At 38.4% G+C, this 14,062-nt stretch overlaps 1 protein-coding gene across 2 annotated transcripts in view; it reads left to right on the top strand.

Moving 5' to 3' along the window:
* LOC126481355 (putative protein tag-52) overlaps positions 1–13,813 on the top strand; it is a 142,391-nt gene extending 128,578 nt beyond the window's left edge. The window contains exon 8 of one of the 2 annotated variants that reach the window (XM_050105054.1): positions 13,414–13,813. In XM_050105054.1, coding sequence (XP_049961011.1) covers positions 13,414–13,764 — 351 coding nt within the window. In that variant the 3' untranslated portion in view covers positions 13,765–13,813. The remainder of the gene's footprint in view (positions 1–13,413) is intronic. The other variant, XM_050105053.1, reaches the window with a different exon arrangement.
* Positions 13,814–14,062: the final 249 nt, after the last annotated feature.

The raw sequence follows: 14,062 nt of genomic DNA on the forward strand, positions 1-14,062 counted from the left end.
AAGCAAAGCAGTCTGGGATGTTATAAAAAAAGAAACGGGGAGAGGCAAACAACCACAGAATAACATACTGCTAAGGGAGGGGGATAAAATAATAAACGATCCACAACACTTAGCAAACTATCTAAACGAGCATTTTTCAAGTATTGCATAGAAGTTACGGCAAAAATTCCCCAAAACAAATATAACACCTGTAAATAATGTTGCACTAAATACTATGATGTTACTTCCAATCACAGAAAATGAAGTCAATAAAACTGTTAAAAAACTAAAAAATAAAAAGTAAGTAGGCTTAGATGAAGTACCAATGTGTGTACTGAAACAATGCATAGAGATTATACAAGGCCCCTTAACAAATATGATAAATGAATCCTTCACATCAGGGACATTTCCAGAGCAGTTAAAACAGGCAAAACCTTTGCTTAAGAAAGGTAATGCAGAAGACATAGAAAATTACCGGCCCATTTCCCTGTGCTGTTTCCATTCTCTAAAATAATAGAAGCAATTATGAAAGACAGATTAATGAATTACCTGGATAAATACAACCTTTTAAGTGAATCACAGTTTGGTTTCCGAAGTGGCAAAAATACGGAGTCACCCATAGTAGAATTTACAAAAGTTGTACCTGACGCTCTTGACAAAGATGAGTGTGTCACAGGCATGTTTTTGGATCTTTCCAAGGCCTTTGATACAGTCGACCACAATTCTATTAAATAAATTAGAAGCATTAGGAATAGGAGGGGTAGATAATGACTGGTTTTGATCATACCTAGCAAGTAGAGTACAAAGAGTAGAGATAACACATACTTCAAGTAAATCCAAACATTTAGTAAAATACTTATCATGACCAAAATACATTAATATAGGTGTCACAAGGTAGCATATTAGGACCAATACTATTCCTGATATACATCAATGACTTTCGAGTAGTGTTACTCATGGTGAAAAAATTCTCCTCACTGATGACAGCAATATTATAGTCACTGAGAAAACAAGAGAACTCCTTGCAGAGAAAGCAAAAGAAACTCTCAAGGAAGTTTGCGATTGGTCAATAAGCAACAGACATTGAACATAAAGAAAACTAATGCTATGAATTTCAGTTTGAAGAGGAAAAATGACAATGTTAAATTAAATGTAAATGGTACCTCTATAGACAGTGTAACAAATACAAAATTTCTAGGAATGAATACTGATTCCCAGTTGAAGTGGTGTGAGCACACAAAGGTACTTGCAAACAGAATGTCATCAGTATGTTATGCCCGTAGCATCCTATTATCAGTGTGAAACATGCAGTGTCTTTCAGTTACATGTTCATATGTACACTCAATCCTTAGCTATGGCATTCTCCTTTGGGGAACAAATGCTGAAAATATGAACACAATTTTCAAACGCCAGAAAAGAGCCATAAGAATAATAACCAAAAATAGTAGATGAGCTCATTGTAAAGATCTGTTCAAAACACTGGGGTTTTTAACTGCTCTGTATGAATACATTTACGAGTCAGTTGTACAAATCAAAGATAACATTGGTAATTACTGCACAAACAGCTCTGTCCATGACCATGGAACAAGAGCTAGACTCAACTTACATTTACTAAGAAAAAATAAACTTAAAACTCAAAACAGCGTTTTCTACCAAGAAATAAAACTGTACAATAAATTACCAAATGAGATTAAAGAAATTGCAAAAATACTCTTATTTAAAAAGGCAGCTAAAAAGTACGTGTTATGTAATACATTTTATACATTGAAGAATTACTGAGACAAAACAGAGTAGGGGTCTGGTTAAAAAAAGTTATACAAATAAATAATATTGATTATAAAACATCCAGCATTACACATAACACCTTCACACTATGTTTTTTGCCCTTCTTTTTTCCTTTTCTAGACACATGTACCCCCATGCTATGTAAGCACAATACTAACACTTCTTCCTCTTTCTGAGCTCAACATCTCACTCATTTTAGAGGGATGCTGACTCAGTTTTTCAGGATATCAAATGGAAAGTTTCAGTACAGAAAATGGCCCAGAGACCACCATTTTGTGTGTGTGTGTGTGTGTGTGTGTGTGTGTGTGTGTGTGTGTGTGTGTTGAGTGAAGTGTTATGAAACAGTGTGTGCATAGTATGTGCAGTGACTGGTAGAGAGATATGAGTGAACAGTGTGGCGTTACTTTATGTAATAAGTTATTTGTTAAAAAAATGTATAGTAGACCAGGAGTAAATCTAATGATTGTCTCTAACTGGAAGTCTGTAAATGTATGTGTTTATGAATTAGCTTATTTTAAATTGGTCTAATCCTGTAAATACTTTGACATGTCCAATATCCTTGTAAAAAGAGATCTGCAGATGAATGAAGCTGCTACTACTACTACTACAACTACTACTAACTCGCAGATCCCCTTCCAGCTGCAGTCAAGAATGATGTTCCATCAAGATTAATACCATTGTGAAAGATGTTGTCACACACAAGTAAATTGATCCGAAGGTTAATAACATGTCCACTGCCCTTCTAGCTAAATTGAATTATTCATTCTGAGTGTGCGCCCAAATAGTTTAGAGATACTTTGATCTAAATTCATTTCGAAATGTTCTATGAATTGTGAGTTCTATTATCTACTCCTGTTCTACTGTCGACAAGGGGTCTGTTTTGATAGTTTTGAGCAGATTGTGGAGCCAGTCATACTCAGTCAGCAAATCGAGAATAAATTTCCAGGACCTTCATCTAGTTTGCTTAGAGATGTTCTATGCCAATTCTGCTAATTTTACCTACATCCTACGGATTTTCCTTCATGAAAACATTGAGACAAGGAAACAGCTCTCAGTTACCCTTCTCCATCTGGTATCATGCAGTGTGTGAATTTTACAGAAGGAGAAACAGCCTCTGGTCCCGTTTTTAGTTCCAGTAAATGTTGCCACCTCATTAGTGCATATACTAACACAATCTATCTATGGCAGATTGTTGTCAACTAAAAAGGAATTAACAAGAAAAAAATACCTTAACTTATAGTCATCACGTTGTTTTAAATATGTTTAACTACTTCCACTGAACTCGCACTAGACTTCAACTTCTAGTTTATTCACTATCATTAAACTGATTCCGGAAGCCTGGCTGAAATTGGGTGGACAGTAACAATGGCTGTGAGTAACATTCTATTCTTGTTGTCATTGTTTCTAGGCAGTGGCAGACAAATTGTCAAATGGCTTGTTGTCTTTAATAATTTTTAAATGTTTGGTAAGTAGCTAACCCTAATATGATCGGTGGTTGAAGTTGTGTGACAAATATTACTCGTGACTTTTGCATGTTGCTGTTGACAGGGTCGACTGGTCAGTTCTTGTGAAATAAGGCACAAATAATGGTCTTGGTTCATGGAAATGAGGATCAAACACTAGTAATATTTGTTCACCAATAGTCTTTTTCTTACATAGTATAAAATATCAGTGAGAGGCAAAAAAAGAGGCAATCTCTTTCTATTTACAAGCAATAATAGAATTTATAATTTTCATTGTCAGAAATACTTTGTTTCTTCTGAATATGTTATGATTTCCGGGGCTATGGTTACAGTGGGACTTGAGAACATAGCTGGGTTTCCCCCCCCCCCCCCCCCCTCCCCCCCCCCCCCCCCCCCCCTGAATACATAGCATATTTCACATCTAAATTTACATGACAACGTGACAATATTCCTTCTTCTCTTGTTTCCAAACATTTCATCTGCCCACTGCTCTCCCATTGGCTGTGTAGACCAGCAACTGACACATCCTCTTTCATTACAATCATGCCATACAACGAGCGTTGACAACATTGCTGCATGAAATATGTAAGTATGCCACTTGCCCCTATCTAGACTTTTACCATCTCCTGTAAAAATGTATACTATTGATGAATATTTGTACAATTTTAAAGTCAGATCATTTCTGACAACAAATGTATTCAGGCAAACTGCAGTTTAAACATGGAAAAATCAAACAATGAAAACTCCAGGTTGAAATACCAGCAGTATTGAAACTTCCTGACAGATTAAAACTGTGTGCCAAACCGAGGCTCGAACTCGGGACCTTTGCCTTTCGCGGGCAAATGCTCTACAATCTGAGTTACCCAAACACTACTCCCGCCCCATCCTCACAGCTTTACTCAGGGTGTCTACGGCCTGGGACAACCGGCAGATCTGGGAAAAAACCCAAGAATTTTATCATCCGGGATAAATCCGGTAATTTTTTTGAATTCCAGGTGCTTCTTTTTTTTTCCTAAGCTTTCAGTTAAATTTTTGTAATTTTGACTGGTAAGAAATAGTACTCTAACAAAGGGTACTATGTATCCCACTACTGCAGAATAATACTGCAGCAATAAAACATGAACGAGAGAAAGAAAAACGAAAATAAAACTTAAGTTGCAAAGGAAATACGCCATATACAACAACTAAACACAGTGCTCATACAAGCATCTGCCAACAGCAAAATGTGTTAAAGGCCTTAGGAAGACTGTTCAATGCTTCTTAACAACAAATTGCCTCTGTCTCTGATGAGCGTTACGTCACAACTGTTACTTTAGATTTGTTTGAGCAGGGCGGGCTCTTGCGCATGCGCAGTTGAGTTGTGCATGTGTAGTACCGTCTCCCACTTCTGGCTACAGAAGAGTGACTGTTCGCTGTGTAAGCAGCAGCAGCAAAATGCTACCCGGAAAAATTTTTGCTGGCGCATACAAGTTGCCAGATTCGCTGGGGGCAAACCAGGGTATCTGCCACGGACGGCAATTTCAGGGGAATGGGAGGGGGCCGCCAGATTCATATTCTTGAGGAAAAAAACCTTGTTTTACAAGGCGCCTGGTAACCAGCGCACGTTGGTCTGTTGATTATTCATGTGATTTTGAAACGCATCCCTGTTGGTTTTTGAACATTTTAGAACATATTCTAAGTTTATTTCTGAATGAATCATAAGTTGAATTTTGAATGCATGTGTAGTGTACGTCATGTATCTGCCAGGGGGAATCCCGTCGCATCTAGAAATAAACTTCCCTGCAAGCAGAAGTGGATGGGGCTATACGAGCTGAGCGGAATAAAGCCGAATGGGTGAATGGCAATCGCTGTTTGTTTATGTGGTTGACTGTGTTTGCGAATAATCAGCGTTGTTATAATTACCAGCGAAATCCTTAGATTCAGACTACCAGAGTGGAAATAAACGACTAACAGGAATCATAGGTAAGAAAGATTACGTATTTTCTTCTTGGTGTATCCAAGAAAATTAAATTTTGATAGAAAAATTTTGGCCAGACCGGTTCACTAGTAAGGACCAGTTGTAAGGCTGCAACAAAGGATCTTATAATCTCGTGGATTCTGAACGGGACAAAATTCAGCATGGAGTTCCCCAGGGATCTGTCATTGGGCCCTTGCTGTTTTTAATATATGTTAATGATTTACCCCTGTCCATTAGTAAAAATTGTGAATTCACAATGTTTGCTGATGATACAAGCATTGAAGTAGATGGTAAGTCTACTGCTGATCTGGAGACTGATTTTAATGATATTGGTACTTTGTGAATTATATTTTCTCGTGTTATAAAAATGACCATTTGTGCCAAAACAGTCTCGTTTATTTGGTTTGTGTTGCAATAGCTGCAATATTAGACAGATTTATTTTGTTTTATCTAGCAGACAGTGATAAAATACACGTAATCAAATTGAGAAACCACACAAGTCTTGGGTACTGTTTGTATTAACAGCTTTTTCAGTATTAGACAAAGACATTTCTTTTTTCATGTAGCAAAACATTTGATGATCTTTGATGAGGTAATAGATTCTTTCCCAGAAAGGAAAGCACACCATGTAAAGCTGTAACAGGGTTGGAGAGAAAAAATGCTAGGACTTCCGGACTGAAGAAATGTGTACTGTCTTGCTTGTCTCTTTCACTGGTTTCATGTATCTTATATTTAATTTTATGTCACACAAAAAAACAAGTTATTAGCTATAGGCAATAAAAAATGCAAATTTTCTGAAGAGTTCTTGTTCTCGTGGTTACAAATTATCCCATCCAATATTGATTGTGAGTAATTTTTTTTCCCCCACTTCTGATGCACAGAGCAGTCCGAATTAGAGTTGGAAAGTGGATAATCTCCACGTGACAGGCATTTATGTTTAGTGATTTTACTGTTTCCTCTTCGTTTATTGCTGTCACGTCAAGTGAAAACAAAATCGATTTCTGTGGCCGGGAGCTATCAAGTGAATTAAAATACATTGACATGAGTACAGAAGGCTAAAATATGTTAGTAGTTTTAGATTTTATTTGATTTCCACCTTTCTGACACCCAAGTATTAATCACCTTGCAGAACAATGTAGTTATTTTTGTCGATTTGCTAAAGAAATTTGGCTTTTATTAATCTTTTCCGATGAGGCAGTCAATTTATTTGAAATGAAGTGTTTCATTCCACACCATTGGCTAGTTTCAACTGTTTGCTGCATTTCAAAAGTGCATGTTTTCATCTTATAGCACGTATGACATTATACAATAATGAAAAACCAAACATTAGATAGTACAGTACTGGTACTCCAAGAAAATTTACATACGAATGTGCACTTTAAGCTGAATTATGCGTTTTAGTAAGATTCACGAGATTCTGATGCTCTTGGAGTATCTTCTTGATGTCTTGTTCCTTTTATGACATGATGCAAGATCTTTTAATGTCTTACACCTACGAACATATGCGCTAGCAGCTGCGCAAGCACGGTGACGCCTGTTATCTGGCACTCTCTGGCAACTACTGAAACGAACCTATTTCTACCAGGTCGCGGGAAAATATTGCGAATGGTTATTTGAAAAGCGTTGTTTTCAAAGTAAATTTCCTTTTATGTAAGGTGAACTATGTGCGAGAATGTACGATGAATTTCTTAAAACATAGTGTGTTTGACTCTCATTTAAAAATCAAGTCTTTGAGTACAAACATTTAGAAAAATTTTGAGCCCAGAAGACCAAGACATTTGTCTTTATTAAAAATTTTACTGACTCATTTGTGGGATGTATCTTAAAGTGTAACACGTGCAAAAAAGGTCAACATTATATGTGAAAGCTTAACTTCTCTTGTAGCTAATTAATCTTAGAGACCAAGATAATATGTGAAAGCTCTGCTTTTCTTGTAGTAACAATATATATAATAATTTAAACCATTAACGTTTCCTATTTGAGTGCACGCCCTACTTAAGTGATATTGCTATTGGCTGACTACATCACGTGTCCTATTCTCGAATATCCTCTGTCATTGGCTGGCGAGATCACGTGGCATGAGCTGTGACTGGCTACAAATCGCACTGCAATCCTGATTTTGATCCTTCGGAAAGTAACATGTGGCGTTTGGTAGAATTTAAATTTAGACTTTTGTGATACGAAAATATGCAGCGTACATGTTGCTGCACATCAAAGATCTTTCCAAAACAATTTTTAAAAAAACTGGTGGTTTTATTAAGAGCCGAAGAGTACTACGTAAGTGTATAAAGCCATAACCATTCAAAGGATTGATAAGTTTCACAGTTCCAAGGAAAAGTATACTGTCACTTAACATGGAAAGTGCAAATCCGGTCCTCCCCCCCCCCCCCCCCCCCCTCCCCTTGTCCGTGTATACACCCTGTTTACTTCTGCCAGTATCTCGTCTCCTACCTTCCAAACTTTACAGAAGCTCTCCTGCAAACCTTGCGGAACTAGCACTCCTGAAAGAAAGGATATTGCAGAGACATGGCTTAGCCACAGCCTGGGGGATGTTTTCAGAATGAGATTTTCACTCTGCACCTTTACCTTCTGCCAGTATCTCTTCTCCTCTGCAATATCCTTTCTTTCAGGAGTGCTAGTTCTGCAAGGTTCACAGGAGAGCTTCTGTAAAGTTTGGGAGGTAGGAGACGAGGTACTGGCAGAAGTAAAGCTGTGAGGACAGGGCGTGAGTCGTACTTGGGTAGCTTCTGGCTGTGGCTAAGACATGTCTCCGCAATATCCTTTCTTTCAGGAGTGCAGGTTCTGCAAGAGAGCTTCTGTTAAGTTTGGAAGGTAGGAGATGAGGTACTGGCAGAAGTAAAGCTGTGAGGACGGGGCGTGAGTCGTGCTTGGGTAGCTCAGTTGGTAGAGCACTTGCCCACGAAAGGCAAAGGTCCCGAGTTCGAGTCTCGGTCCGGCACACAGTTTTAATCTGCCACAGTCCGGCACACAGTTTTAATCTGCCAGGAAGTTTCATATCAGCACACACTCTGCTGCACAGTGAAAAATCTCATTCTGGGAACCAGCAATATTATTAAACTCCTTGTATGGCCATCTTTTCAGAGATGGCTGTGGGACTCAGCTGTTCGCTACAGGTTGTCAAATTAAACACCTTTCAGCCAACTAATTTCCAACCTTTTTTTATTTGGCTACCAGTTTTGGCAATTTTACTACTGATCTAACAGTCAGCAGATGATGGTTGAAGTGATTACTATAGCAAGCAGAATAATTTATTTTGTTGCCATAAAATGTAATAGCTAATTCATCAATCCTTTGTTGATTGTTGGGAACTAGGAAGGCCAGGCGTAGGTCGTCCGGGTAATTTCGGATATGGTCCCAGTTGGCATAAAAAAACTCCAACGCAGACATTAGCTGTAAACAATAACCTTTATTCAGAACGTGACAGTACCTTTTCTTTTACAAAAAGTCATATAAACTCTATTTCTAACAACATATGTTACGTGTTTAACTTCACTCTGAACATTATCCATTTTTTCTGGTTCATCACCAGCAATTTGTAGTCCAATATAAAATGGGTTCGTTCCTTGAAACAAACAATTCTTTGCTTTACACTGAGTCTCCAAGTCAGTCCATGATTTTACCTTGTCTATATCAGCACTTGTTTCTGGTTTCGAATACGTTACAAACTTAAATCTATTCCTACGACTATATTTACGCCATGGAACACCAGCTGAGCACTCCGGATTAAGATCAAATGAACCAATTTTATTAGTACATGCTATACGAACTTTTTCAGGAGCATCTTGATCCTCAAATATTTTTTTGTTAACCCTTTCATCCAAAGTCAAACGTTCTATTCTGACATTAATTCTATAAACATACGTAACTACTTTATTAATTATTACTGAAGCATATTTGTTAGAAAAAAACTTGAATTCATCCGTTATATCATAATGCTGCAATTTCGCAAAGTTCTTCGCCTTTTCGTCATGTTTTTTCCTAATACCCATTTTGCCATACTCAAATCGTACACCATCGGTCTGCGTAAATTGTGTGCGCCACCTACACATACGACCAAAATAAGGTCTACTGAGATTCGTCCGTCGGCGTATCCAACGCCTCAGGCATGCAGCGCGAAACTTCCGGATCATCCTCATCCGACAATATGCAAACGACCTCCTCCGGGGTTTCCACATCCGACGAGTCCGACGCATCCAGTTCCGCCTTCAAAGAATGACAATGCAAAATGTGACAGTCAGTGTGAATAACATTCAAACGTGAAATAAGAGCTTCGTCACCGATATTAAATTCGTTTGATACAAATATCACCAAACCGTGATGCTTTATAACCATACCAGGTTTATTTTTTACATTAACAGTAACAGGTCTTCCTTCAACAATACGCTTCAAAGTAGAAGCATACTGCCTCCACCTAGACCACTCGAATTCCTCAAAAACAATAACATTATGTACACGTGCATCATATCCGCCAAATCCGAATTCAGAACAAAACGGCAGATAAACATGCTGCTTTCGTGAAATGATTTTTTTCTATTAAGGTGGACTTGCCAATATCTGTATCGCCATAAAGGTACAATTGTTTCTTACGCACCTCTGTGGACCGAAAGGCCTTGTTATACCACCGTACAACATGCCCCGCCCAGCCATTGTAATTGAGATGACACTCGCTCAGAGACCGAAAACCAACCGATTTGCCTGAAAAGAATCGAAATACTTCTCAATGAAACGAATCCTTGACCAATTGTTGACTAAAAACGGGTCAGTGTAATCGATCCTACTGGTTCGATCTGCCCAACTACGCAATCGAACATTAAAAGACGAACAAGAATCATTAAAATTCGAAATTGGTAGAGAATCATATTTCGTAATGTAAATAAGTGCAGACTTTAGACTTCTACAATTCTGAACACCAAAAATGCCATTAATACTGCCGAACATGAATTCTATACCAGACCGTACCTCATTTAATAACATTTTCTCTTTAATCTTTATATAACAATGCAAATGTGTTATAAATTACCTTGAGCAAAAGGTTCCTCAGAAACACAATACTCCAAAACAGACCACACAGACAAAATAGTGTCCACAAAGTGCTGTTTTCCAGACACCAGACACAAATGTCTGCTTGTGTCTGTGTATGTGCGGATGGATATGTGTGTGTGTGTGTGTGTGCGAGTGTATACCCGTCCTTTTTTCCCCCTAAGGTAAGTCTTTCCGCTCCCGGGATTGGAATGATTCCTTACCCTCTCCCTTAAAACCCACATCCTTTCGTCTTTCCCTCTCCTTCCCTCTTGCTTGACGAAGCAACCGTTGGTTGCGAAAGCGAGAATTTTATATGTATATATAATGGAAGGAAACATTCCACGTGGGAAAAATTATATATAAAAACAAAAATGAGGTGACTTACCGAACAAAAGCGCTGGCAGGTTGATAGACACACAAACATACACACAAAATTCAAGCTTTCGCAACAGACTGTTGCCTCATCAGGAAAGAGGGAAGGAGAGGGGAAGACGAAAGGAAGTGGGTTTTAAGGGAGAGGGTAAGGAGTCATTCCAATCCCGGGAGCGGAAAGACTTACCTTAGGGGGAAAAAAGTACAGGTATACACTCGCACACACGCACATATCCATCCACACATACAGACACAAGCAGACATATGGGTGGGTGGTGGAATGAACTGGGAGAGGCACTGTTCATTGTTGGGTTTAGATTGGCTTTGGTTGAAGGGATTGGTGGCGAAGAAGTGTTTCCATTTCAGCGATTGAGAGAAGGATAGTAGGTATTTGATAAGTCCATCATCGTTAAATTTTGGTGTAGGGCTGAAGGTGAGGCCTTTGGATAAGACTGAAACTTCTGTTGGGTCAAGAATTTGGTGGAAACATTAACACCAAGGTTCTGGGATTGTTTCAGCTCTGGATTTAGTGGAGTGTTGGAAGGGGGTTTAGGGGGATGTTGCAAGTTGAAAAGGGTAGTAGGGTCTAGGTGCTGTGAGGAGCTACTGAAGAGAGATACTGGGGGTATGATAGGGGTTGGATAGTGGTGCCCCAAGTCAGCAGTGGGATGTCAACATTAAATGTGTTCAAATATGTAAAAATGCTCATAAATAGATAAAAAATGGGTAAAAAGGACAGAATGGATGAGGTATGGGAGAAAGCTCGATTTGAACAGCTGCTTCATAATCCAGGCCATCTGGATCCTCCCCTCCACCACCAGCTTTTCTGAACTGCACAATGGGAGTTATACGTAAACCATATTCTCAACTCCCGAAATCATTCCGGTCCCAACCATCAGTACCCTACTCTCACCACACTCTCCACCCAACTGTTTCCACTCAACTACTTTCCTCTGTCACATCCTCACAATTTGCCTTCCCTCACCCTCACTGTGCACTGTTCTCTGCCAGCGTGCCCCACGATTTTTCCTCCTTTTCTGCTCATCCCTTTTCCACTCCCTGTTTTCCCTCCTCACAGCCACCCAATGCTGTGTCTGGCAGCCCTGTCCTGCCACCTTTAGACCAAGCACATACTGTCAGACAGGGCTGCTCTCTCTTCCCCCACCCGTACTCTGCTATCCCTCCCCATTCTCTGCCCCATTCTGGATTGTTGCTTCAATTCGACGCATTTCAGTTGCATTCTGCATCATCAGCAGCACAGCAAAATTTGCTAATTGTGTACAACATGCCCAAGGAAGTAGTCAATGATGGACTTCTCGAAGATATCTATGAGCTCAACTAGTCTGAGCACATGCAAAAGTAGTAGTTTGAAGAAGTAGTATGACTGAGATTCTGAACCGGACCCGAGAGAGAACCTATGTCAGTCATGCTGTACATGTCATTCTTTGTGTCTGTAATCTCCTGCAGCAATAAGAAAAGGTGTATGTTAATTTCCGTGCTCTAGGAATGCCAACGCATTCAACCTGAGCTGTTGGAGTTGTTGTCATGTCTGCATGATATTTGCTTCTTGTGTTAATGAATGGTGTGTGTTTATCTTTCTCTGATGAAGGCTGTGGCCGAAAGCTTATGTGTAAGTATCTTTTAATTGTGCCTGTCTGCAACCTAGCATCTTATCTTTATGCTAAGGAGCAATCTACCTTTTCCTACATTTTTAATATTCCTACCTGAGTTTCCATTGTCTGAATATAAGATTACTGTATTTTTTTGTACGACGAATTTGGATAAAAAGACACCTCTTATTGCCTAGTAAATACGGTATGTTGCAAACCTGTTTAAATGAAATCTGAAGAATGGTGCACTCATTTCTATGCAATAGTTAGGGTCTTTTTTAATCACTGTGTCAATGCTACAGTTCCTTTTGGGTAAGCCGTTGTTGCTGTTTTGTGTGGTAGAACTACAATTCTGAGTGGCTTTAACGTGACGTACAAAAATATTGTGAACTGAAGTAGTAGGTAATTCTTAGCACTTTCTTCTGTCATATGAATATAATATATAAATGCCCGTATTGGCCCCAAAATACAAAGCAAACACAATAAGGAAAGCAGACAAGCTTTTGTGTAGTGTCAGTGATCATGAAAATTATTTTTATATTGAAGGCAGCACTAATCTTAACTTCAAGGTGAATAGTCTACATGCAGTGTTAAGTATCAACAACGTGAAGATAGACAGTGAACCTTTGAGTTCCAACAAGACAGACATCAGGAAATATTTGCTTGCTTGCAAGCAAATAAGAATTAATTTTTGGACAAAAGTGTTTTTGATGGGTCACTTAAGTAGTTTTATTGATTATCAATGTTACTGTATTTATTTTGTTGATCTGGGAATTACTTTTACAGCAGGCTTAACATCATATCCTGGTTGTCAAAGATGAATGTGCATGTTCATTTTTAGTCTGAAAAATGGTAACTTGTTACTAATATTCATTTTAAGCTTCACAAGCCTAATACAATTTGTAACTTACTCATCAGGTGGTGTTCGAAGATCATCGATTAGCAGAGGTGTCTCATTATTTCATCATATATTTGTATTCTTACCACCCTCTCTACAGAGAATTTCATTTGCATTGTTGTTGTCTTATAACATTAACTGCAAAACAGAAGTTGCTGGAGTTGTTCTCTGTTCTTAATATGTAACTGCCATGCATTATGGTCTAAAATGTTTCGCCTCCTAAGGCTATGTTTGTAGTTTATAAAATCACTTTGTTCTAAGCATCATCTGTAATTCGCATGTTCTGGAACTATTCAATTTTTACAGGTTAACCACACTTCAGGCGATGAAACAAAGGATTGCTTGTACCCATTGCGAGAAAGTATGAAAAGAGGAAGAAATATGGTACATTTCCGCGAGGAAGATGTCATTGGCCGCAGAACTTTGAATGAATTTCCACACTCAGTTGTTGATAGTACCAATAGAAATGAAATTACATGGACTACCTTTTCAGAAACAGTACAGAGTACAATTTCAGAAAATCTATCAGAAGCTAATGAAGAGCCATGGCATGTTAGAAGTATTAGTTTAATAAGAAATTTTATTGCTGGTTTCAGGTATTGTTTTAGAAAACATGTCTTAAAAAGGCATCTCAGAGTTCCTGATTTTAATCAGTAATTTATGATCTCTGTCACAGTTCCTACATTACTGTGGCAATACAGAAGTTTGTATTTTTCTAACAGATATTTTCCTATATTTCTTGAGTATTACTTCCTCTCTCTCTTTCTCTCTCTCTCTCTCTCTCTCTCTCTCTCTTTCTCTTTCATAGGGGAGGAGATAAAAGTATATTGAAGTGTGTACCTTCACGAAAAACAGTTTATGATTATGTCCTTATATGTTTTGATAGTGTTCCAAAACTATCTTCTTTCACGTTACTTGTAAACTTAACACTTTATTATGTATATATATATATAAA

Source organism: Schistocerca serialis, chromosome 5 (assembly GCF_023864345.2).
Source record: "Schistocerca serialis cubense isolate TAMUIC-IGC-003099 chromosome 5, iqSchSeri2.2, whole genome shotgun sequence".
Taxonomy (NCBI): Eukaryota; Metazoa; Arthropoda; class Insecta; order Orthoptera; family Acrididae; genus Schistocerca; species Schistocerca serialis.